This window comes from Triturus cristatus, chromosome 1_2, assembly GCF_964204655.1.
Source record: "Triturus cristatus chromosome 1_2, aTriCri1.1, whole genome shotgun sequence".
Lineage (NCBI taxonomy): Eukaryota > Metazoa > Chordata > Amphibia > Caudata > Salamandridae > Triturus > Triturus cristatus.
In genome coordinates, this window is record NC_140580.1 from 1,194,404,357 (window position 1) to 1,194,429,119 (window position 24,763).

A 24,763-nucleotide genomic window follows, 5' to 3' on the forward strand; every position below is an offset into this window, starting at 1 on the left:
GCTTCTCTGCTGTCTCACTCTCTGCAGTGAAGAGCTTCTCTGCTGTCTCTCTCTCTGCAGTAAAGAGATCTCTGCTGTCTCTCTCTGCAGTAAAGAGCTTCTCTGCTGTCTCACTCTGCAGTGAAGAGCTTCTCTGCTGTCTCACTCTCTGCAGTGAAGAGCTTCTCTGTCTCTCACTCTGCAGTGAAGAGGTTCTCTGCTGTCTCTCACTCTGCAGTGAAGAGCTTCTCTGCTGTCTCACTCTACAGTGAAGAGCTTCTCTGCTGTCTCTCACTCTGCAGTGAGGAGCTTCTCTGCTGTCTCTCTCTGCAGTGAAGAGCTTCTCTGCTGTCTTTCTCTCTCTCTCTCTCTACAGTAAAGAGATCTCTGCTGTCTCACTCTGCAGTGCAGAGCTTCTCTGCTGTCTCACTCTCTACAGTAAAGAGATCTCTGCTGTCTCACTCTGCAGTGATGAGCTTCTCTGCTGTCTCTCTTTGCAGTAAAGAGCTTCTCTGCTGACTCTCACTCTGCAGTGAAGAGCTTCTCTGCTGTCTCTCTCTGCATTAAAGAGCTTCTCTGCTGTCTCACTCTGCAGTGAAGAGCTTCTCTGCTGTCTCACTCTCTGCAGTAAAGAGCTTCTCTGCTGCCTCTCACTCTGCAGTAAAGAGCTTCTCTGCTGTCTCTCACTCTGCAGTGAAGAGCTTCTCTGCTGTCTCTCTCTGCGCAGTAAAGAGCTTCTCTTCTGTCTCTCACTCTGCAGTGAAGAGCTTCTCTGCTGTCTCTCACTCTGCAGTGAAGAGCTTCTCTGCTGTCTCTCACTCTGCAGTGAAGAGCTTCTCTGCTGTCTCTCCCACTGCAGTAAAGAGCTTCTCTGCTGTCTCTCCCACTGCAGTAAAGAGCTTCTCTGCTGTCTCTCTCTTTGCAGTAAAGAGCTTCTCTGCTGACTCTCACTCTGCAGTGAGGAGCTTCTCTGCTGTCTCTCACTCTGCAGTGAGGAGCTTCTCTGCTGTCTCTCACTCTGCAGTGAGGAGCTTCTCTGCTGTCTCTCACTCTGCAGTGAGGAGCTTCTCTGCTGTCTCTCACTCTGCAGTGAGGAGCTTCTCTGCTGTCTCTCTCTCGCTCTCTCTGCAGTAAAGAGATCTCTGCTGTCTCTCTCTGCAGTAAAGAGCTTCTCTGCTGTCTCTCTCTGCAGTAAAGAGCTTCTCTGCTGTCTCACTCTGCAGTGAAGAGCTTCTCTGCTGTCTCTCTCTGCAGTAATGAGCTTCTCTGCTGTCTCTTACTCTCCTTATGTGGCGTGTCTCACTTCCGCTTCAGAAGAGAAGGAGTACCACTGCCCTCACCCCCACTTCCAGGCCTGGAGGCCTCACAACTTGCTGAAACCCCCCCACCCCCCCAGGGTCCGTCACCTCCACACACCCACACACCTTCCTTGTCACCGACATCAGTAAAATCTTGACTTTGGACGATCTTTTCCACAATATCATCAGCGTCCATCCGCGTGTCATCGACCCAGGAGGGGCGACTTTCTACCGAGTCTGTCTTCCTCCTACAAAGACAAAAGCATGAGGGATGAAATGAGCAGCATCAGTGCCAGCAGTAACGAGCAGCATCAGTGCCAGCAGTAACGAGCAGCACCAGCAGTAATGAGCAGCACCAGCAGCCGTGTAATGAGCAGCATCAGTGCAAGCAGCCGTGTAATAAGCAGTATCCGCAGTAATCAGCACCAGCAGTAATGAGCAGAATCAGCACCAGCAGTAATGAGCAGCATCAGCACCAGTAGTAATGAGCAGCATCAGTGCAAGCAGCCCTGTAACGAGCAGCATTAGCACCAGCAGTAATAAGCAGCATCAGTGCAAGCAGCCGTATAACGAGCAGAATCAGCACCAGCAGTAATGAGCAGCATCAGTGCAAGCAGCCGTGTAACGAGCAGCACCAGCAGTAATGAGCAGCATCAGCAGTAATGAGCAGCATCAGTGCAACGAGCAGTGTAACTAGTAGCACCAGCAGTAATGAGCAGCATAAGTGCAAGCAGTAATGAGCAGCATCAGCACCAGCAGTAATGAGCGACATCAGTGCAAGCAGCCGTGTAATGAGCATCAGCACCAGCAGTAATGAGCAGCATCAGCACCAGTAGTAATGAGCAGCACCAGCAGTAACGAGCAGCATCAACACCAGTAGTAACGAGCAGCACCAGCAGTAATGAGCAGCATCAGCACCAGCAGTAATGAGTATCATCAGCACCAGCAGTAATGAGCAGCACCAGCAGTAATGAGTAGCATCAGCACCAGCAGTAATGTAACAAGCAGCATCAGCAGTAATGAGCAGCATCAGCACCAGCAGTAATTAGCAGCATCTGCGCCAGAAGCCGTGTAACGAGCAGCATCAGCACCAGCAGTAATGAGCAGCATCAGTGCAAGCAGCTGTGTAACGAGCAGCACCAGCAGTAATGAGCAGTATAAGTGCAAGCAGTAATGAGCAGCATCAGCACCAGCATTAATGAGCGACATCAGTGCAAGCAGCCGTGTAATGAGCATCAGCATCAGTAGTAATGAGCAGCATCAGCACCAGTAGTAATGAGCAGCATCAGCACCAGTAGTAACGAGCAGCACCAGCAGTAACAAGCAGCATCAGCAGTAATGAGCAGCATCAGCACCAGCAGTAATGAGCAGCATCAGCGCCAGCAGCCGTGAAACTACGAACAGCATCAGCAGTAATGAGCAGCATCAGCACCAGCAGTAATGAGCAGCATCAGCACCAGCAGTAATGAGCAGCATCAGTGCAAGCAGTAATGAGCAGCATCAGCACCAGCAGTAATGAGCAGCACCAGTAGTAACAAGCAGCACCAGCAGTAATGAGCAGCATGAGCGCAAGCAGTACTGAGTGACATCAGTGCAAGCAGCCATGTAATGAGCATCAGCACCAGTAGTAATGAGCAGCATCAGCACCAGTAGTAACGAGCAGCACCAGCAGTAATGAGCAGCATCAGCACCAGTAGTAACGAGCAGCACCAGCAGTAACGAGCAGCATCAGCACCACCAGTAATGAGCGACATCAGCACCAGTAGTAATGAGCAGCACCAGTAGTAACGAGCAGCACCAGCAGTAAGGAGCAGCATCAGCACCAGTAGTAATGAGCAGCACCAGCAGTAACTAGCAGCATCAGCACCAGCAATAATGAGCAGCATCAGCACCAGCAGTAATGAGCAGCATCAGCACCAGCAGCCGTGTAAAGAGCAGCATCAGCAGTAACGAGCAGCATCAGCACCAGCAGTAATGAGCAGCATCAGCACCAGCAGCCGTGTAAAGAGCAGCACCAGCAGTAATGAGCAGCATCAGCGCCAGCAGCCGTGTAACGAGCAGCATCAGCGCCAGCAGGTATGGCCAGCATCGGCCCCAGCTGCTTGATCACTTTAGGACGGGGCCTGGAAGCAGGGGTGCAGGAGGTGCTCAGGGGAGAATGAGCCATAAAGCCCTCACATTTTTGTTTTTAGTTTGTGGCATTGGGTGTTTGCACAAAGAGAGAGGCAATATTTTCTGACAAAGAGCTGCTTATTCTTTCAAAATGGAGAATCCTTTCACTGACTGCAAATGGAAGGAATTTGGAAAAATGAGGCAAGCAGTGATTTTGTGGGGTACAGGAAGTGTGAACACAAAGGCTGTAGGAAGCCATGTTTACATAATTCTGAAGTGTGATGGAAATAAAGGTTTTAACAGGATCAAAACAAACCAAGACACTTGTGTGATGCTCAAATGATAAATATGTGCGAAACCCGGATTTCCACACATTATTGCTGGATGTCCATATTGTTTAGCAGCAAAACTGCAGGTCGGATGCAAACTCGTGGCCATTTCAAGAGGACATTGTGCCGCCTGCAAAGAGTAGTACCCCCCCAACACCATGCTGCAGCCATATATTTGGGCAATGTGCCCCAGAATGCATCACCCCATGCACATTAGTCCTCTGGCAGGGTTGTAGGACGTTACAACGCATGCAATTACAACGCATACCTTTAACTCAACTTGCTGTCGGGGGTGCACTGGAAGTTGGAACAGTATAATTTGCTATTCCAACTCCAGGGAGTGCAACAGTAGGGAAGGTGTTGGAGTTAAATCCAACACTGTCTACCCCCTGCAGCAAGCCTTTCTCATTGTAATGACATGCAGGGTGATGGCATGCGTTGTAACTCATGCGTTGTAACAGTTGTTTTACCCTCTGGCAGACTCCTATGGAGTAAGCGTGGCTCATTGGTCACACTTGTTCTTTGTGTTGCGCATGGAGCTTTCACAATCCCTATGGCTTCAGTGATGTAACATGGATTAGAGCACCCCCACTCTTAACACTGCTGCAGCACTGTTGCTGCTGGGGGTGCACGGAGTGGGGGAGGGAGGTCTGTGGTAGATCCAGGAGAGCATCTTAGCACAGCAGCTCTACACTGGATCAATCCCCTGGGCTTCCTGTACTCCGTATCTTTTACGCTTGAGGCATTTGTGCTGGAGCCGTCACACTGAACTCCTGGCATCGGATCCTTCACACTGAGCTCCTGGCATCAGATCCTTCACACTGAGCTCCTGGCATCAGATCCTTCACACTGAGCTCCTGGCATTGGATCCTTCACACTGAGCTCCTAGCATCGGATCCTTCACACTGAGCTCCTGGCATCGGATCCTTCACACTGAGCTCCCAGGATTGGATAAATCACACTGAGCTCCTGGCATTGGATCCTTCACACTGAGCTCCCCGCATCAGATCCTTCACACTGAGCTCCCGGCATTGGATCCTTCACACTGAGCTCCTGGCATTGGATCCTTCACACTGAGCTCCTGCCATTGGATCCTTCACACTGAGCTCCCAGCATCAGATCCTTCACACTGAGCTCCCGGCATTGGATCCTTCACACTGAGCTCCTGGCATTGGATCCTTCACACTGAGCTCCTGGCATCAGATCCTTCACACTGAGCTCCTGCCATTGGATCCTTCACACTGAGCTCCTGGCATCGGATCCTTCACACTGAGCTACTGGTATCAGATCCTTCACACTGAGCTCCCAGGATTGGATAAATCACACTGAGCTCCTGGCATTGGATCCTTCACACTGAGCTCCCAGCATCAGATCCTTCACACTGAGCTCCCGGCATTGGATCCTTCACACTGAGCTCCTGGCATTGGATCCTTCACACTGAGCTCCTGGCATCGGATCCTTCACACTGAGCTCCTGGCATCAGATCCTTCACACTGAGCTCCTGGCATTGGATCCTTCACACTGAGCTCCTGGCATCGGATCCTTCACACTGAGCTCCTGGCATCGGATCCTTCACACTGAGCTACTGGTATCAGATCCTTCACACTGAGCTCCCAGGATTGGATAAATCACACTGAGCTCCTGGCATTGGATCCTTCACACTGAGCTCCCGGCATCAGATCCTTCACACTGAGCTCCCGGCATTGGATCCTTCACACTGTGCTCCCGGCATTGGATCCTTCACACTGAGCTCCTGGCATCGGATCCTTCACACTGAGCTCCTGGTATCACATCCTTCACACTGAGCTCCTGGTATCACATCCTTCACACTGAGCTCCCGGAATTGGATCCTTCACACTGAGCTCCCGGCATTGGATCCTTCACACTGAGCTCACGAAATTGGATCCTTCACACTGAGCTCCTGGCACTGAATCCTTCAGACTGAGCTCCCGGTATTGGATCCTTCACACTGAGCTCCTGGCGTTGGATCCTTCACACTGAGCTCCTGGTATCAGATCCTTCACACTGAGCTCCTGGCATTGGATACTTCACACTGAGCTCCTGGCATTGGATCCTTCACACTGAGCTACTGGCATCGGATCCTTCACACTGATCTCCTGGAGTCAGATCCTTCACACTGAGCTCCTGGCATCGGATACTTCACACTGAGCTCTCTGCACTGGATCCCTAATCTGGACTAGCTGCATCAGATCCTTCACACTGAGCTCCTGGCATCAGATCCTTCACACTGAGCTCCCGGCATTGGATCCTTTACACGGAGCTCCTGGCATCGGATCCTTCACACTGGGCTCCTGGTATCAGATCCTTCACACTGAGCTCCCTGCACTGGATCCCTAATCTGGACTAGCTGCATCAGATTCTTCACACTGAGTTCCCGGCATTGGATCCTTCACACTGAGCTCCTGGTATCAGATCCTTCACACTGAGCTCTAGGTATCAGATCCTTCACACTGAGCTCCCGCCATCTGATCCTTCACACTGAGCTCCCGCCATCTGATCCTTCACACTGAGCTCTCTGCACTGGATCCTTAATTTGGGCTAGATGCATCACATCCTTCACACTGAGCTCCAGGCATTGTATTCTTCACACTGAGGTCTCTGCACTGGATCCTTAATTTTGGATAGCTGCATCAGATTCTTCAAACTCAGCTACTGGCATCGGATCCTTCACACTGAGCTCCCGGCATTGGATCCTTCACACTAAGCTCCTGGTATCAGATCCTTCACACTGAACTCCTGGCATCGGATCCTTCACACTGAGCTCCCGGCATTGGATCCTTCACACTAAGCTCCTGGTATCAGATCCTTCACACTGAACTCCTGGCATCGGATCCTTCACACTGAGCTCCTGGAATCAGATCCTTCACACTGAGCTCCTGGAATCATATCCTTCACACTAAGCTCCTGGAATCAGATCCGTCATACTGAGCTCCTGACATCAGATCATTCACCCCGAGTTCTCTGCACTGGATTCTTAATCTGGGCTAACTGCACTAGACCCTTCACACTGAGCTCCTGTGTAGGAGGATGGAAACTGACTACATGGTTGCCCCCACTTTTTTCCTGGTGTTTTGATGGTTTTTGACTAGTCTGGCTGGGATCCTGCTATCCAGGACCCCAGCCTACCTGCTTTCTCCCTTAAACGACTTGGCGTGCATATTAGATGCACTAGTGACTGGATACTGTGGTACCTTATGAGCCCCTAGTATATGTTACCTTAGGTACTAAGGGCATAGGTACTTCACAGGCCTACCAGGGGCTGAAGCTTGTATTATGCCACCCCTGGGAAGCAGACAAAATCTGACACCACAGGCCTGCTACTGCAGCCTGGGTGAGGTAGTGTTAGCACTCCTCACTGGGGTATAGGTTCCTATATCTCACCATACACACACATATAAACCTATCAGTCACCCCTAAGGCAGGCCCTATCAATCCTGAGGGCAGGGTGCTTGGTTTACAATGTGAGGGGGTGCCTCTGCATGAGCAGGACCCCTCTGCAGTTGGCAGAGTCTATTCTCTGTGACTGTTTGTGGATGCGGTTAAACCATATACTCTTAAGTGCATTATAACCTCCCTGTAAATGCTAACTTTGGAATGACTGCATCAAAACATGTCGTGTTTGGTGTCAAACAACTTGGATTCATACCCCCACACCAGTAACTCGTGTGGGAGTATGATCCCACCCTTCTAGAGGGGACGACATGTACCTTCTGTGGTAACACAGTAGAAATCTGAAAGAGCCCTGGCATCACAAAATGGATGCCACCAGACTAGACACTGGGCTGCCCTACTGCTGCTGACCGAAACTCGCAGTGGAGGAGGCCCAACAATAGGCATCCTGTCACAGGGAGGTGTCACTACCTTCCAGACAGGATTTAGTGTATTGGGGCTGGGTGGGTGCACTTCTAGAGTGTTTTGAAGTCCTGCACTGGGGGAGCAGTAGCCTCCTCTGTGCAAATGCCAGCTCAAACCGGTTCAGGGGCTACCTGTCCCTGCTCTGGCGTGAAACTGGACAAAGGGAAGTGGGTGTAACCACCCCCTACCCTGACCCTCCCAGAGGAGTGGTCATAGAGCTAGTCCCTCCTCTACCTTTAGTATAAGATAGGGAAACCTTGCTAGATAACCCTGGACGACGCTTTACAAGAAGAATCCTGGCCCTTCGACGTTCCACTACCTTTGGGAGACAGAAGAATCTCCTTTGGAGTCAAGGAGTGACTCCCCTGCTTGGCAGGCATCAAAAACTCTAATCAACGGGCGCAAACTTTCCTGCTCCCACTGGAGTCCGAAGTCCCTGCAGCCCGGAAGTGGATTTCCTGACTTCTCGACGGCCATTGTAAGTCCCCAGCAAAACTGTGGTGAGTGGACCCCACGAGTCATGAGGAACAGCAATACCGGGGTACCGTGCACTATTGTCGAGTGCAACCCCTTCACAACGTTCTACGAACTTGTGCTTTGGACCATTTGTGGCCCAAACCTCCAGCAGGTTTTGCAGCGAAAATCAGAGGCCTACCCCGTCCCGAGTGACCATGGGCTCCTGTGAAGCATTCCCTCACGAGGTGTCTTCGCGATCCCTTGCCCGTTGGCTTGTGGGTCCCCCGAAGACTTTTTCTTTGAACCAAAGGGCTCCCCTGGTTGCTCCAGGCCTACCCTCACTGGGTGAGTCCCTCAGACCTTGCTGGTCTGCACCGCTGACTTTATTCACTTTCCACGAGACTTGCTGTTGCCAAGGCATTTTGGCTCCAATCCGGTTGCCCACACCTCAGTAAGCTGCAGACGTCGTGGGACACTCCGAATCCAGCTGCTGGTCATCGTCGATGCCTCCTGGTCCTCGTGAGCAAAGAGTCAAAACACTCTTGATCACCTCAAATCTCCCGAATTCCGTGGGCATCCATCTTCCTGGCCCCGGGTCACTGGCAAGTGACTGTGAACAATGTCCCTTCTGCTTTCAGGTCATCTTCATCCTGAATCCAGCCTTGGATTCCACCGGACACTTCTTCAGTCTTCGCAAGCAGCAAATCTTCTTTGGCCTCCATAGAAAACAGCGACGCGACCCAACACCAAAAGACACCTATGCACCCGGCTTCACTGGGTGAGGTAACTTGTGCACTCCGGTGCCCTAGTGTGTGTTGACCCTCGAAATACTGACCTTGTAAGTGGCTTGCTTGGAGACTTCCTTGAAGTACCCTAAAACTTTAAAAATCCAACTGCGACTTGCTCCATTGTAATCAATAGGGAACCCGCGGCTGTTTTCTCACACTGCATGCGTCTCCCATGGGTCTTTTACTTACCTGCTTCTGCTGCATTAGTGAAGCCCCAGTGATCCTACAGGCCCTAGGCCTTGTCCCCTTGCAAGTCGACTTTCCTAAACCTCTTTTTAGTATATGGTCTGGTACGTCCCTGGGCCCCCGCCATATTTGTGCTTAACTTATTGTGAAACGTTGATATTTGAATGTGTTCCTGGCTTCTAATCTCATAAAGAGATTAGTAGAGTGTGTCTAGAAATAAATACATATATATTTGATATATATACCTGTGTGGTGTCCTTTCATTTGGTAATTCAAGAGATTATAAGGTAAAACAAGCTGCTTTACATTCCTCAGAGACTTAGCCTGAAGGCTGCTCTCCACAGCTACCACTAGGATAGCTTTCTTTAAAAGGTTGTCTTAAACCTATCTACCACAAGAGTCGAATTGGACTGGTGCAAGGTGGCCACTATAACTAGTGACCAGCATATGCCAGGCCAACTTCTCACATCCTAGCATTGTATTCTTCACACTGAGTTCTCTGCACTGGATCCTTAATCTGGGATAGCTACATCAGATCATTCACACTGAGCCTCCGGCATCTGATCCTTCACCCTGAGTTCTCTGCACTGGATTCTTAATCTGGGCTAGCTGCATCAGATCCTTCACACTAAGCTCCTGGCATCGGATCCTTCACCCTGCGCTCCCTGCACTGAAACTTTCACTGCAAGCTCCATTCACTGGATCCTTAATCTATGCTCCCTACACTGGATTCTTCACCCAAGATCTCTGCAGTGGAGTCTTCACCCAAGATCTCTGCAGTGGATTCTCTCCCTGTACTGGATCCTTCACTGCAAGCTATGTGTACTGGATCCTTAATCTAGGTGCCCTGTATTGGATCCTTTACACTGAGCTCCTGGTATAGGACCCTTCATACTGAGCTCTGCACTGGATCTTTCACTGCAAGCTACACTCACTGGATCCTTAATCTAGGCCCCCTGCACTGGATCCTTCACCCTGAGCTCCCTGACTGGATCTTTCACTACAAACTACATTCACGGGATCCATAATCTAGGCTCCCTGTACTGGATCTTTCACTGCAAGCTACCTGCTGGATCCATAATCTAGGCACCCAGCATCAGATCCTTTACCTGAGCTCCCTACACTGGATTCTTCACCTCAATCTCCCTGCACAGGAAGTTTCACAACCAAGCTTCCGGTACACAGGATCTTTTACCACTGAGCTCCCTCCACTAATCCATCATCCCAATCCTTACTGGATCTTTCACCCTGAGCTCACTGCAACAGATCATTCAGCGGGAATCTCAGTTTGTAGGATCTTTAGCCCTCAACACTCCTGCTGGACCCTTCACCCTGAGCTTCTGTGCTAGATTGTTAACTCCAAGACTTCAGCACAGGATCCTTCACCTTAAGCTCCCTTCACTGGATCCTTCACTCTGGGCTCCCTGCACTGGATCCTTCAGCCTGTGCTCCCTGCACTGAATCCTTTACCTTGAGCTCCCTTCACTGGATTCTTCAACCCGAGCTTCCTGCACTGGATCCTTCCCTTGAGTTTCCATACTGGTTCCTTCCCCAAGCTCTCTGCACTGGATCCTTTACCCCGTACTCCCTGCACTTGAACCTTTACCCTGAGCTCCTGGCAGTGGATCCTTCACCCGGAGCTCTCTGTACTGGATCCTTCACCCGTGCTCCCACACCATCCTTCCCACTGAGCTCCCTGCACTGGATCCTTCACCCAAGCTCCCACACCATCCTTCCCACTGAGCTCCCTGCACTGGATCCTTCACCCTGAGCTCCCGGCACTGGACCCTTCCCGTGCTACCTGCACTGGATCCTTCACCCAAGCTCCCACACCATCCTTCCCACTAAGCTCCCTGCACAGGATCCTTCCGCCTGAGCTCCCTGCCCTGGATTCTTCCCCCGAGCTCTCACACTGGGTCATTCACCCGAGCTGCCTGCAATGGATCCTTCCCCAAGCTCCCTGCACTGGATCCTTTACCCTAAACTCCTTGCACTAGATCCTTCACTCAAGCTCCCGAACTGGATCCTTCAACCTGCGCTCCTCGCACTGGATCCTTCCCCCCTGAGCTCCCTGCACTGGCTACTTCCCAAGCTACCTGCACTGGATCCTTCCCACTGAGCTACCTGCACTGGATTCTTCCCCTTGAGCTCCCACACTGGGTCATTCACCCGAGCTCCCTGCAATGGATCCTTTACCATAAGCTCCCTGCACTGGATCCTTCACACAATCTCCCACACTGGATACTTCCTCCTGAGCTCCCTTCACTGGATCCTTCCTCCTCCTGAGCTCCCTACACTGGATCCGTCCCCCTGAGCTCCTTGCAGTGGATCTATCCCCCAGCTCCCACACTGGATTCTTCTTCTTGAGCTCCATTCACTGGATTCTTCACTCCATACTCCCTGCACTGCATCCTACACCGAGCAACCTGCACTGGATCATTCATCCTAAGCTCCCTGCACTGGATCCTTCCTCCTTAGCTCCTTGCAAAGGATCCTTCACCTGAGCTCCCACACTGCATCCTTTGCCCCATGTTCCCTGCACTGAACCCTTCACCCTGAGCTTCCAGCACTGGATGCTTCACCCTGAGCTCTCAGCACTTGATCCTTCCCCCAAGCTCCCGAACCGGTTCCTTCTCCCCAAGCTCCCTGCACTGGATCTTCCACCCTGAGCTCTCTGCACTCGATTCTCCCCCCAAGCTCACAGCACAGGTTCCTTCACCCTGAGCTCCCTGCTCTGGATCCTTCACCCTGAGCTCCGTGCACTGGATCCTTTTCCTGAGCTCCCTGCACTTGCTCCTTCACCCAAGTTCCCTGCACTGGATCCTTCACCCTGAGCTCTCTACATTGGATCCTACACCCTAAGCTCCCTGTACTGGATGCTTTACCCTGATCTCCCTGCACTGGATTCTTCACAATAAGCTCCCTGCACTGGACCCTTAACCCTGAGCGCTCTGCACTGGATCCTTCCTCAGAGCTCCCACACTGGATTGTTACCCTTGAGCTCCCCACTGTATCCTTCACCTTGAGCTCCCTCCACTGGATCCTTCACTCTGATCTCTCTGTACTGGATCCTTCCTCTGAGCTGCTAATTGCACTGGATCCTTCACTGAGCTCCTGCACTGGATCTTTCACATTGAGCTCCCTGCACTGAATCCTTCACCCTGAGCTCCCTTCACTGAATCATTCACCCGGGCTCCTTGCAAAGGATTCTTCTACCGAGCTACCACACTGAAACCTTCATCTGGAGCTTCCTGCTTTGGATCGTTCACACTAAGCTCCCTACACTGGATCCTTAACCCGAGCTCCTACACTGTATTCTTTACCCTGAACTCCATGCACTGGACTCTTCACCCTGAGCCCTCTGCACTGGATCATTTCCCCAGAGCTCCCACAATGGATTTTTCACTCTGAGCTCCCTGTGCTGGATCCTTCACCCTGATCTCCCTGTACTGGATCCTTTCCCCAAGCTTCCCCACTGTATCCTTCCCCTGAGATCCCTGCACTTGATCCTTCACCCTGAGCTGCCTGCACAGGATGCCTCCCTCAAGCTCCTTGCACAGGATCCTTCACCTGAGCTCCCACACTGGTTTATTCACCCAAGCTTCCTGCACTGGATCCTTCCCTCGAGCTCCTTGCACTGGATCCTTCACCTGAGCTTCCGCACTGGATCCTTAACCCTGAGCTCCCTGCACTGGATCCTTCCCTCAAGCTCCTTGCACAGGATCCGTCACCTGAGCTCCCACACTGGTTTATTCACCCAAGCATCCTGCACTGGATCCTTCCTTCGAGCTCCTTGCACTGGATCCTTCACCTGAGCTCCCGCACTGGATCCTTCACCCTGAGCTCCCTGCACAGGATCCTTTACCTTGAGATCCCTTCACTGGATCTTCACCCTGAGCTCCCTGCTCTGGATCCTTCCCCCTGAGCTCCCACACTGGTTCCTTCTCTCAAGCTCTCTGCACCGATCCTTCCCCTGTACTCCCTGCACTGGCCCTTCATTCTAAGCTCCCTACACTGGATCCTTTACCTGAAGCTCCCGCAATGGATTCTTCACCCTGAGTTTCCTGCACTGGATCCTTCCTTCAAGCTCCTTGCACAGGATCTTTCACCTGGCCTCCCGCACTGGATCCCTCACCCTGAGCTCCCTGTGCAGGATCCTTTACCTTGAGCCCCGTTCACTGGATCATCAACCTGAGCTCCCTGCTCTGGATCCTTCCCCCGAGCTCCCACATTGGCTTCTTCACCCCAAGCTCCCTGCATAGGATCCTTCCCTCGAGCTCCTTGCACTGGAGCCTTCACCCAAGCTCCCGCACTGGATCCTTCACCCTGAGCTCCCTCCACTGGATCCTTTACCTTGAGCTCCCTTCACTGGATCTTCACCCTGAGCTCCCTGCACTGGATCCTTTCTCTGAGCTCCCACACTGGTTCCTTCCCTCAAGCTCTCTGCACCAGATCCTTCTGCCATATTCCCTGCACTGGCCCTTCATCCTAAGCTCTATACACTGGATCCTTCACCTGAAGCTCCCGCAATGGATTCTTCACCCTGAGCGCCCTGCACTGGATCCTTCACCTGAGCTCCCTTCACTGGACTCTTCCCCCTCATCTCCCTACACTAGCTCCTGCACTGGATGCTTCACCCTGAGGTCTCTACACAGGATCCTTTACCTTGAGCTCCCTTCACTGGATCTTCACCCCAAGCTCCCTGCACTGGATCCTTCCCTCAAACTCCCTGCACTGGATCCTTCCCCTGAGGTCCCGCACTGGTTCCTTCACCCCAAACTCCCTGCACTGGATCCTTCCCTCAAGCTCTCTGCACTGGATCCTTTACTTCATGCTCATTGCACTGGATCTTTCACCCAGATCTCCCTGCACTGGATCCTTCCCCTGAGCTCCCTCACTGGATCCTTCCCCCAAGCTCCCTGCACTGGATCCTTTACTTCATGCTCATTGCACTGGATCTTTCACCCAGATCTCCCTGCACTGGATCCTTCCCCTGAGATCCCCCACTGGATCCTTTCCCTGAGCTCCCTGCACTCAATCCTTCCCCAGAGCTCCTGCACTGGGTCCTTCCCCGAGCTCTAAGCACTGGATCTTTCAACCAAGCTCCCCCACTGGATCATTCACCCAGAGCTCCATGCACAGGATCCTTTACCTTGAGCTCCCTTCACTGGATCTTCACCCTGAGCCCTCTGCACTGGATCCTTCCCCTGAGCTCCCGCACTGGATCCTCCACCGTGAGCTCCCTGCACAGGATCTTTTACAGTGAGCTCCTTTCACTGGATCTTCACCCTGAGCTCCCACACTGGTTCCTTCCCCCAAGCCTCTCTGCACAGGATCCTTTCCCCATACTCCCTGCACTTGATCCTTCATCCTGAGCTTCCTGCACTGGATCCTTAACCAAGAGCTCCCTGCATTGGACCATTCAACATAATCTGCCTGCACTGGATCCTTCAGCTGAGCTCCCGCACTGGATACTTTCCCAAACTCCCTCACTGGATCCTTCCCCCAAGCTCCCTGCTCTGGATCCTTCCCCCGAGCTCCCTGCTCTGGATCCTTTCCCTGAGGTCCCGCACTGGATCCTTCCCCCGATCTCCGGCACTGGTTCCTTCACCCGAGCTCCCTGCACTGGATCCTTCACTCGAGCTCCCTGCACTGGATCCTTCACTCGAGCTCCCTGCACTGGATCCTTCACTCGAGCTCCCTGCTCTGGATCCTTCCCCCTGAACTCCCTGCTCTGGATCCTTCCCCCGAGCTCCCTGCTCTGGATCCTTCCCCCTGAACTCCCTGCTCTGTATCCTTCCCCCGAGCTCCCTGCTCTGGATCCTTCCCCCGAGCTCCCTGCTCTGGATCCTTCCCCTGAGCTCCCTGCACTGGATCCTTCCCCTGAGGTCCCGCACTGGATCCTTCCCCCGATCTCCAGCACTGGTTCCTTCACCCGAGCTCCCTGCACTGGATCCTTCACTCGAGCTCCTTCCACTGGATCCTTCCCCCAAGCTCCCTGCACTGGATCCTTCCCCCTGAACTCCCTGCACTGGATCCTTTCCCTGAGATCCCGCACTGGATCCTTCCCCCGATCTCCGGCACTGGTTCCTTCACCCGAGCTCCCTGCACTGGATCCTTCACTCGAGCTCCCTCCACTGGATCCTTCACTCGAGCTCCCTCCACTGGATCCTTCACTCAAGCTCCCTGCTCTGGATCCTTCCCCCGATCTCCGGCACTGGTTCCTTCACCTGAGCTCCCTGCACTGGATCCTTCACTCAATCTCCCTGACCTGGATCCTTCCCCCGAGCTTCACCACTGGATCCTTCCCCCAAGCTCCCTGCACTGGATCCTTCCCCCTGAACTCCCTGCACTGGATCCTTCACTCCAGCACTGGTTAGTTCGGGTAAGAAGCTCAGACTTTCCATGATAAGTCCTGCATACGGTTCTGTAGGTAGCAGTGACAACGCTCTGCAAGTCATACATTCATTCATCCTTACCGAAGTGCTCGGTCACTTAGAAGTGGGGGTCTCGGTGGACGAGGTGGCCTGTCTGGCTTGTGCTCCTTCTCGCCCTCGGTGGCCTCCGGGTTCAGGCCCAGGCCCCCCGAGGCCGAGGCACTGCTGCTCGTGGAGGTATTCCGTCGGTGGGTGAGGTCTGACAGGCTGGAGGAGCGCGAGTGCTCAGTGCTGTAACCTACAAGGAGGAGAAGCAGTCTCTTGAGCATGGCGGACAAAGGGACGGAGGAGGGGTGAGCCTGGCACATGAACAGAGGGCACACAGGGTGGTGGGGGTCAAGCATGGCACATGGACAACGGGCACACAGGGGGATGGGGGTCAGGCATGGCATGGACAAATGATACAGAGGGTGAAGGGGTAAAACATGGCACATGAACAGAGGGCACAAAGGGTGATAGGGTTAGACATGGCACATGAACAGAGGGCACAAAGGGGGATGGGGTCAGACATGGCACATAAACAGAGGGCACAGAGGGTGTTAGGGTCTGGCATGGCACATGAACCATGGGCACATAGGGTGATGGGGTCAGGCATGGTACATGAACAGAGGATGCATAGGGTGATGGGGTCAGGCATGGCACATGAACAGAGGATACATTGGGAGATAGTGTCAGTCATGGCGCATGAACAGAGGATACATAGGGTGAGGGGGTCAGGCATGGCACATGAACAGAGGATACAGAGGGTGATGGGGTCTGTCAGGGCACATGAACAGAGGATGCACAGAGGGTGATGGAGTCCGGCATGGCATATGAACAGAAGATACACAGGGTGATGGGTAAGGCATGGCACATGAAGAGAGGGCACAAAGGGTGATGGGGTCAGACATGGCAAAAGAACCGTGGGCACAAAGGGTGATGGGGTCAGGCATGGCACATGAACAGTGGGCACATGGGGTGATGGGGTCAGGCATGGCATATGAAAAGAGGGCACACAGGGTGATGGGAGTCAGGCGTGGCACATGAACAGAGGGCACACAGGGTGATGGGGGTCAAGCATGGCACATGGACAAAAGGTACACAGGGTGATGGGATCAGGCATGGCACATGAACAGAGGGCACACAGGTTGATGGGTGTCAAGCATGGCACATGAACAGAGGGCACACAGGGTGATAGGTGGGCAGACATGGCACATGAACAGAGGACACACAGGGTGATGGGAGTCAGGCGTGGTACATGAACAGAGGGCACACAGGGTGATGGGGGTCAAGCATGGCACATGGACAAAGGGCACACCGGGGGATGGGGGTCAGGCATGGCACAGGGACAAAGGGGATACAGCCTAATAAGGTCAGGCATGGCTGTGTGCAGGTGAGAGGGCACACAGACTGATAGGAGGGTCAGGCATGGCTGGGTGCAGGGATGAGGGCACACAGAGTGATAGTGGTGTCAGGTATAGCGCATGAACAGAGGGCATACACAGTGGTAGGAGGTTTAGGCACTGCTGTGTGCAGGGAAGAGGGCACACAGGGTGATAGGAGGGTCAGGTACGGCTGGGTGCAGGGATGAGGGCACACAGGGTGATGGGGGTCAGGCACGGCTGTGTGCATGAAGAGGGCACACACAGTAATAGGAGGGTCAGGTATGTCTGGGTGCAGGGATGAGGGCACACAGGGTGATATGAGGGACAGGGATGAGGGCACATGGGACAAGAGTACTCAGTGCTGTAATTCTCATGTACATAGCACCAAGGAGGGCCAAGCTTCACTTGTACAGATGGGTTGGTGGGGATTCATCCATTTAAGTTATAAAAATCGAACTCCCTGTGGGAACAAGGGTGACCGGTGTAAATCCCACCAAACCAACACGTTTGGAATTGCTGAAAGTGGTCAAATGTTAGACCACTGGAGGGCAAGTGATGATTTTTTTTAAACATATTTTATTCGTTTTCATTAATGTACAATACAGGATATTATTGCATTTTCATTATAATTCCACACATTTCGCCAGCAGATAAGAGAACACTTTTCTACAGTGCACAGTATAGATTGTACAATCGACATATCTCACAACCAGTACATATTTCCATGGAGTCACCCAGTTTGTCCTGCTGCATGTAGTATGGTTGATTCCTTAACTAACAAAACTACCCAACACCCCAAACTCCCTCCCCCCCCAGTGTTCTATTGTTCTGTTTGATGCCGTCCTATGCAAGAGTTAGCAAGAGTGGAAGCAGCAAATGATGGTCCTGCGTGTTCAGGCATGCCAGGGCGCCAGAATGACCTACTGTGTGCTTGGAGTCCTAGATGTATGGTCTGGGGTTTCCAACATTACATCCCATTCCATAGATATTTGCTTCTTACGTAAACCCTGTGCTTCGTCTTGGCGTATGGCTGCACTTTCAGCCCCTCCCCGCCATAGCATTTCGCTGTGCCATGTGTATATTGTAGGCGGCCTTACCGACTTCCATCTGATAGCGATGGATCCTTTCGGCAGTAGAACCGCAAGGTCAAGGAAGCAGAGTTGGACTTTGTGGGAGGCCCAGTAAGCATTCCAAAATCAAGTCTCCAATACTCAGCCCTGCTGCAGTTTCCACAGAACTCCCTCAATCGCGGACATGCCCACAATATGTGAGCCAGTTCTGCTTCCACCAGTTGGCACCTAGGGCAAGGGTGCTGCGTGGTTGCATACATTCGCTGAAGGCGGCGTGGCGTAAGATAAGCCCTGTGCAAGATCATGCATTGTATAAATGTAAACTTTGCATTTCTGGTCATTATCTTAGGGTATTCCAATACGGTCGCCCACTCCCTGTCTGTTATCTCTCGTCCTGCATCTTCCACCCATTTACTCCGCAGAGCATCTAGCGACACCGTAGCATGTGCACGTATTCCCACATATAGCCATTTGATGAGGTGACTGCCCTGTCTTATGTAGTAAAGTGATTTGACTAATCTGTGTGTTTGGGGCTCTTCTCTTTGGGGGGGGGGGGAGGGGGGGCACTGTTTTTTCACATAGTGCAAGACCGATGCATGGAGCATGTATAGATGGTTTAGTACCCCATTCACCCGTACAAAAGTTTTGTGCTGCATTAATATCTCAGTGTTAAAAAACGCCCCTATTGTGTCCTCACCCTCATCCGACCATGCCCTAATGCTGTGCTTCATAAGCCTTTCAGTGGGATGTGGTATCACCAGCAGCGGTATGCTTGCATAATGAGGACAGCGGGATGTGTAGTGTAATGCTTTCCTCCAGCAGAAAGCACCGTCCGTAATAGGGGTAGTGCATCTGAGGGAATTCTAGACTTTGGCAGAAGTAGTGTGTAATGCCCCTTGGTAAATGTTAAGTGCTGTATATCCGATCTCCTGAAAATTGCGGCTTCAGTCCAGTATAACAGCGATTGTAACTGGCCGGCATAATAATATGCTGAAAGATATGGTAACCCCCCCACGTGTTTCCAACTGTAATTTTTTTGGGCTGACCCACCTTCTGCCTGCTCCCCAGATTAATTCCGAAAAGCAACATCGAGCGCATGGAAAAGGGTATTATTATCGGCAGGTTAGTGAAATAGTACAGGAGTCGAAGAAGGACCGCCATCTTCGATACTGCCGCGCGACCCATCGTCGAGAGTGGGAGCGAGGTCCAGAAGGCAATGTTTGAGCGCAGCCCCCGTATCGCTCTGTTTAAATTACCTTCCAACACATCCGTATGTGTTCTGTATATATGGACGCCTAGATATTTAAAAGTGGTTTGCGCCACTGGCAGCTGATGTGAACCAAAATCAACCATTTCAGGGCGTGCATGATTTTGAAAAAAGAAGGCATTGGATTTCGAATCCTTTATAGCAAGGCCAGATATGTGTTCAAATGATGCAAATATGTATCCTAGGTATAGGGTCTCATTCGCCCGGGAGGGCTTTCACATGGACTACTATATCATCGGCATATGCGGATATTAAATGGATTGAATTGCCCAATCGTATCCCAATGTGGTTAGCTTCCTGTCGCATTCGGAGTGCCAGCGGGGTTCCAACTCTAACACGAACATTAATGGGGATAGGGGACATCCCTGGCGCGTGCCTTTGCACATGGAGTATTCAGTTGATATGTGCCCTCCTGCCCTCACTCTGGCTGTGGGGGTTTCATGTAATAGACACAGCCAGCGAAGGTATCCCGGGGGTAACCCGAACCTCTCAATAGCCCGAAACATATATTCCCAGGAGAGAGTATCAAATGCTTGTCGGAAGTAGAGTGCTATGCAACCAGCATTTGCTAAATGATCCAGATTGGTTGCCGTTATGTGGTGGAGTCTCCTGATGTTCAGGGACGTATTGCGTGCGGGTATGAAACCGCATTGATCTATGCGCACTAATTCATGTAAGGGGGGAGGATCCTGTTGGCTAATATTTAACATCACGTTTTATATTCCGTCGCCAACAGTGAGAGCGGGCGATATCTTGTGAAATCTGGGGCGTCTCTCCCTGGTTTAGTGTCTACTAGAGCTTTCTTAGTAGTGTTGGGGAGGCTGCCTAGTTCCAGTGAAGTTTTATATAGGGCTTCTAGTTGTGGGATTAATGTTTCAGAATACGTATGGTAGAATTCAATTGGTAGCCGGTCTAGTCCCGGCGTCTTATTACGCGGGAGTCCGTGAATGGCGGTTTTTATTTCGACTCTCGTTATGGAGCCTTCTGGACTGTCCCGTTCCCCTTCAGGGATAAGGTAGGTCCTCCAAAAATGCATCTATTAGTGCATTGTCTGCTGGAGCCGGCTTGTTATATAGTGTGGTATAATATTTATCTCCTGCTGTGTGTGCACTCTATTTACCCCAGGCATGGCAACTTGGCTGATCACAGTGGGCGGGGGGTCCTCTCTCAATATCCACTCCAAAAGCCCCTTGATTTATCTGCGTCCGTGTGCTTTAATTGCGTGTATGCTCTATAAACAATGACTCTGAGGGTCTCCAACAGTTCAGCATGTTTTATGCACGCTTCTTGCAATGAACCTTGTTTCTCAGGATATCTCGCGGCTTCTTCCTCCAGCCCACCCGTGTCGTCCTCTACTGATTTCAAATTTTTATGTACTTCCTGTCTCGTCCCCACTGTGGTACCAATCGCGGTTCCCCTAATTACTGCCCTGAGCGCATCCCATTCTACTAATATTGAGGACGTGGTTATGCCGTTTTCAGTAAAATTGTTCTCGATTGCAGTAGACAGTGTAGAATGAAAAACAGCGCCCTCTAGTTGTGGCCACAGCCTCCATGTGGGTGCTGGGGTGAGAATCCTCCCCCAGGTGATGCCTATGTCCAGTGGGTTATGGCCTGGGATACCTGTGTGGCAATGGAGAGGGAGCATAGAATTCTATCAATTCTGGTATGTTAGTGGTGGACTGGGGAATAGAAGGAGTATTCCTTGTGCTTTACAATTTTCAAGCGCCACACATCGCATAACTCCCAGCCGTTCACCCAGTTACAAAGAGCCTCAGCTTGTAATAGTACCTGTGCCATGGAGGAGGGGTGTGAGCAATCTAATTCTATATCCATCACTGCGTTACAGTCACAGCCCATGACCCACGGGAATGCCTCCCATCCCGCTAAAATCGTATTTAGACCCATAAAGTATTTATTCTGGTCAAAGTTTGGAGCGTAGATAGTCCCCATACAATATGCCTACCATCAAGTGTCCCATGTAGGGAAATATACCTGCCCTGTGCATCAATCCGCTGTTCTGTTACTACAAACGGGGACCCGATATCTGATCCAAATTGTAACACCCCTGAGAAAGGCAGAGTAATCGGTAGAGTATGTTTGCCCCCTCCATTTCTTCCGCATTTTAGCCGTCTCCGAGACTGTTAGATGAGACTCCTGTAAGAAGACTCTTTGCGCCTAAGCAATTGTGCATGTACCCTGTGCCTTTTTTGTACTGAGCCTAGACCCCGAACATTCCACGGTATTAAGGTGTGTTTGTTCAGCTTTGCATTTTATCATGTGAACCGTGTGAAAGCCTATGGCCCGGGCATGGAATCACAAAATAGGACGTTACATCAATAGTGCGTAAGAACACCTTAATCCCGTATAACTTCTGATTCAAGGCCCAGCCGTTGAACTATGCCGGGCCAAACCATGAGTACAGCCAGAAACATTTTGAGGCATTTCACCAGTGCATGTGCAGTTTCGCCAAACAGGTATAATATCTATCTATAGCAACTCATGGGAGCCCGGAACTAATTTAAGAAGCATTATAGTGCCAACTCAATTACTTGAAAAGGACATGTATGTCCATTATGGTGCGTGCCATCATCTCTACTGGTTCATATTCACGTGTGGAGGCAAGGCAGTACTTCCAGTGTTCACTGTTCATCCGCAGTCTGTGGCTGCTCTCCGAATCAGAGCCTGCAATCCTTCCCTCCGATGAATCGGAGTCCAGACGTACAGAAGTGTCACAGAACGTGGCCGCAGTATCAAGGCGTCGTCTCCGCTTTCCTGCACCTGCTCCTGGGTGGGATTGCGGGCAACTTTGGAATTGGCGGTTTCACAATGCAGCGCGAATGCCGTCCCTGCGTTTGAGGGGGATTACTTGGCTGTGTCCTACAGGACGTTTCAGACGGTGATGCCGGATCCATCACCTCTATCCACTCCTCCACATCCTCCGGGCTTTCCAACAAGTAGGTTTTGAATCTGGCAGGGAACGGCAGTGCATACTTGAGGTTCATGTCTCGGAGTTTCTTTTTGACTGGCTGGAATGAGGCTCGCCTCCGCTGGACCATTAGGGTGTAGTCCGGGTATAGTGACACCTGACAATTCTCATATCTGATTTGAGGCCGCTCCCTCGCCTTTTGAAGCAGTTCATCCCCGTCTCTGAAATTCAGGATTCGGACTATGAGCGGCCTCAGTGGGGCGCCCACTTTCGGCCTCCCGGTGGGTATTCTATGGGCCCGTTCCACACAAAAGAAGTTCGATAGCCCTTCAGGAGCTACATATTCTCGAAACCGTTGTTCCATGAATGTGGCGGCGTCAAGCCCTTCAATGCGTTCCGGAAGGCGTATGACGCGTATGTTGTTTCGTCTGGCTCTGCCTTCGGTGTCCTCCACTCTATCTAGAAGCCCTGTTACCTGCTGCCGTAGAGTCTGTAATTGTGCTGCACGCTCATTATGCTGCGGTTCGATTTCTGCAAGAGTTTCACTATGAGTCTTCACCTTAGATGCTAATTTAGCATGATCCGCCTGAAGCTACGTGAAACCTACTGTAAGTGAGCCGATCTGTTCTTCTATCGCCCTTCGAGACTCTCTAACCTCCCGCAATATTAAATCCAGTTTATTCGGTTGCAGTTTCTTCGGTAGGCGGTACACAGGAGAGAAGGGGGGGGGGGGGGGCATAGATTGTTCATGCTCATTGATGGATTGTGAGCTAGGTCCAGAAGCTTTCTGCATCTTCCCTTTTTGACGCCCCATATCTCTCTATGACGAATTCACCAAATCCGGTACCAACAAAGGAGCAATACTGTCTCTTGGATTTCAGGTTAGAGTCGTATCCAACGTGTCTGAGTCTTTTTCTCATCACTTGAACGCAAACCTGCCAGGGACCACTAACCGTTGCTAGGTTGCCCAAAACGGATACCACCACTGCCACCACTGCTGCTATCTGAGACGCGGTGCCGGCTCCCGCGAGGAGGCTGTGTGTGTGGCACTGGACTACATCTCCCGGCATCCCCTGGGGCACGCGCACCAGACCCGGACGCCTGCAAGCGCCAAGGAGGCGCATAAAATCACGCTAGCGCTCCTGCATTACTTGAACGCAAACCTGCCAGGGACCACTTACCGTTACTAGGTTGCCCAAAACGGATACCGCCACTGCTGCTATCTGAGACGCGGTGCCGGCTCCCGCGAGGAGGCTCTGTGTGTGGCACTGGACTACATCTCCCGGCATCCGCCGGGGCACGTGCACCGGACCCTGGTGCCTGCAAGCGCCAAGGAGGCGCATAATATCGCGCTGTGCCCGTCAGAGACCGTAAGAGGCCGGGCAGGGCCACCTTATTAACACTCAGTGCCCTGAAGTCACATGCTTACTGTTTCTGTTGGGGGGCTAGTGTATGCGGGCCAAGGGTTCTCATTGGACTGGTTGAACAAATTCGTCTGACCATTGGCTAATTATCTGGCATAGGATGTTATATAACGTTTTACTTAGGTATATTGACAAAATGAACAAAAGAAAATCCCTCACAGGACAGGGAGTGGTGGGGACCCGTGATGTCTTTCTGTTACGTGCTGAGTCAGCTCCCATCCACGAAATCGCCCTAACAGAGCGAAGACTGTCCCTGGAACCCAAACCGCCCCAAGGGCAGCTTGACCCGATAGAGGCCTCTAGCAGCATCAATCGCCAAGAGTGTATTTCCACTGCCAGGATAGCGAGTAGTCACATCACTGAAGATAATGATAGTCACGCCGAGGGTTGCAAATGCTAAATCTAAAATAAGTACCAGGGGCCAGAAAAAGAAAGGGGCAGGGCCCTAATAAGCATATTCGTCCAGCACCAAAGAGAGGACGCAAAAGCAAAACTACGAGGGAGGAGATGGAGGAGGAGGTTGAGGGGCACTCCTCCGTAACAAGTCCTGTTAATATAGCGCCCCCTACAAGTCCAACAACTTCTATACAGTGCACTGAAAATAGAGAGTTCTGGGCAAAAATCGGGGGGCAGGTTACAACTCTATTAGAACCCTTACTTCAAAAACTAAACCGAATTGAAATGAGTATTGAAAAACACGAACGGATGCAGCAGCCTCTGTCAAGCCAGCCTGGGCCGCACACTAGCCAGGCCCAGTTGACAAATCCATGTCGTTATTGCACTACCAAGAACACACAAATAATTGGGGATGATAGGCCCTTGTTTACACAAATGGGACCCGCAAATCCTGGCTCTGCAATAGCACCGCAAATAGGCCAATTGGCTCCCTCATTCATGAGTCAGATTCAGGCAGGCATGCCCATTGCGCACCACAAGCCACAGGCCCTAAGCTCTATCCAGGAACGTCTAATATTCAAAATGAACCCTTAGTTGGTAGACTTAGACATGAAAACACAAGGGAATCACCAATGAAAATTGCACAACATAAAGCATCTCGCACACTAAGAGGTACATCCGATACAAATACCCTACACCTTCCACCGGAAGCAACTCCTCATACGATAGTGCTAGCCAGCGTTCCCACGTTGCCCGACGGCACATGGGAACACTGGTCTTCTCCTAAAAACAAAGCACTGCCTTTGTTCAGTTCGAGGTCTGGAATATCCTCCCCACTCTTCACAGAATTCAA

The 24,763-nt window shown here is 51.7% G+C and overlaps 1 protein-coding gene across 9 annotated transcripts in view; it reads right to left on the reverse strand.

The window, feature by feature from the left end:
* The window catches only part of EEIG1 (estrogen-induced osteoclastogenesis regulator 1), a 743,239-nt gene that overhangs the window by 274,871 nt on the left and 443,605 nt on the right, over nt 1–24,763 (reverse strand). For all 9 annotated transcript variants that reach the window (XR_014965472.1, XM_085614167.1, XM_085614162.1 and 6 more), the window contains 2 exons: nt 15,504–15,699; nt 1,404–1,525 (listed from right to left, as the gene is read on the reverse strand). Coding sequence is in view for 8 of the 9 variants with exons in the window: in XM_085614167.1 (XP_085470293.1) it covers nt 1,404–1,525; nt 15,504–15,699 (318 nt within the window). In the remaining variant the exon portion in view is untranslated. The remainder of the gene's footprint in view (nt 1–1,403; nt 1,526–15,503; nt 15,700–24,763) is intronic.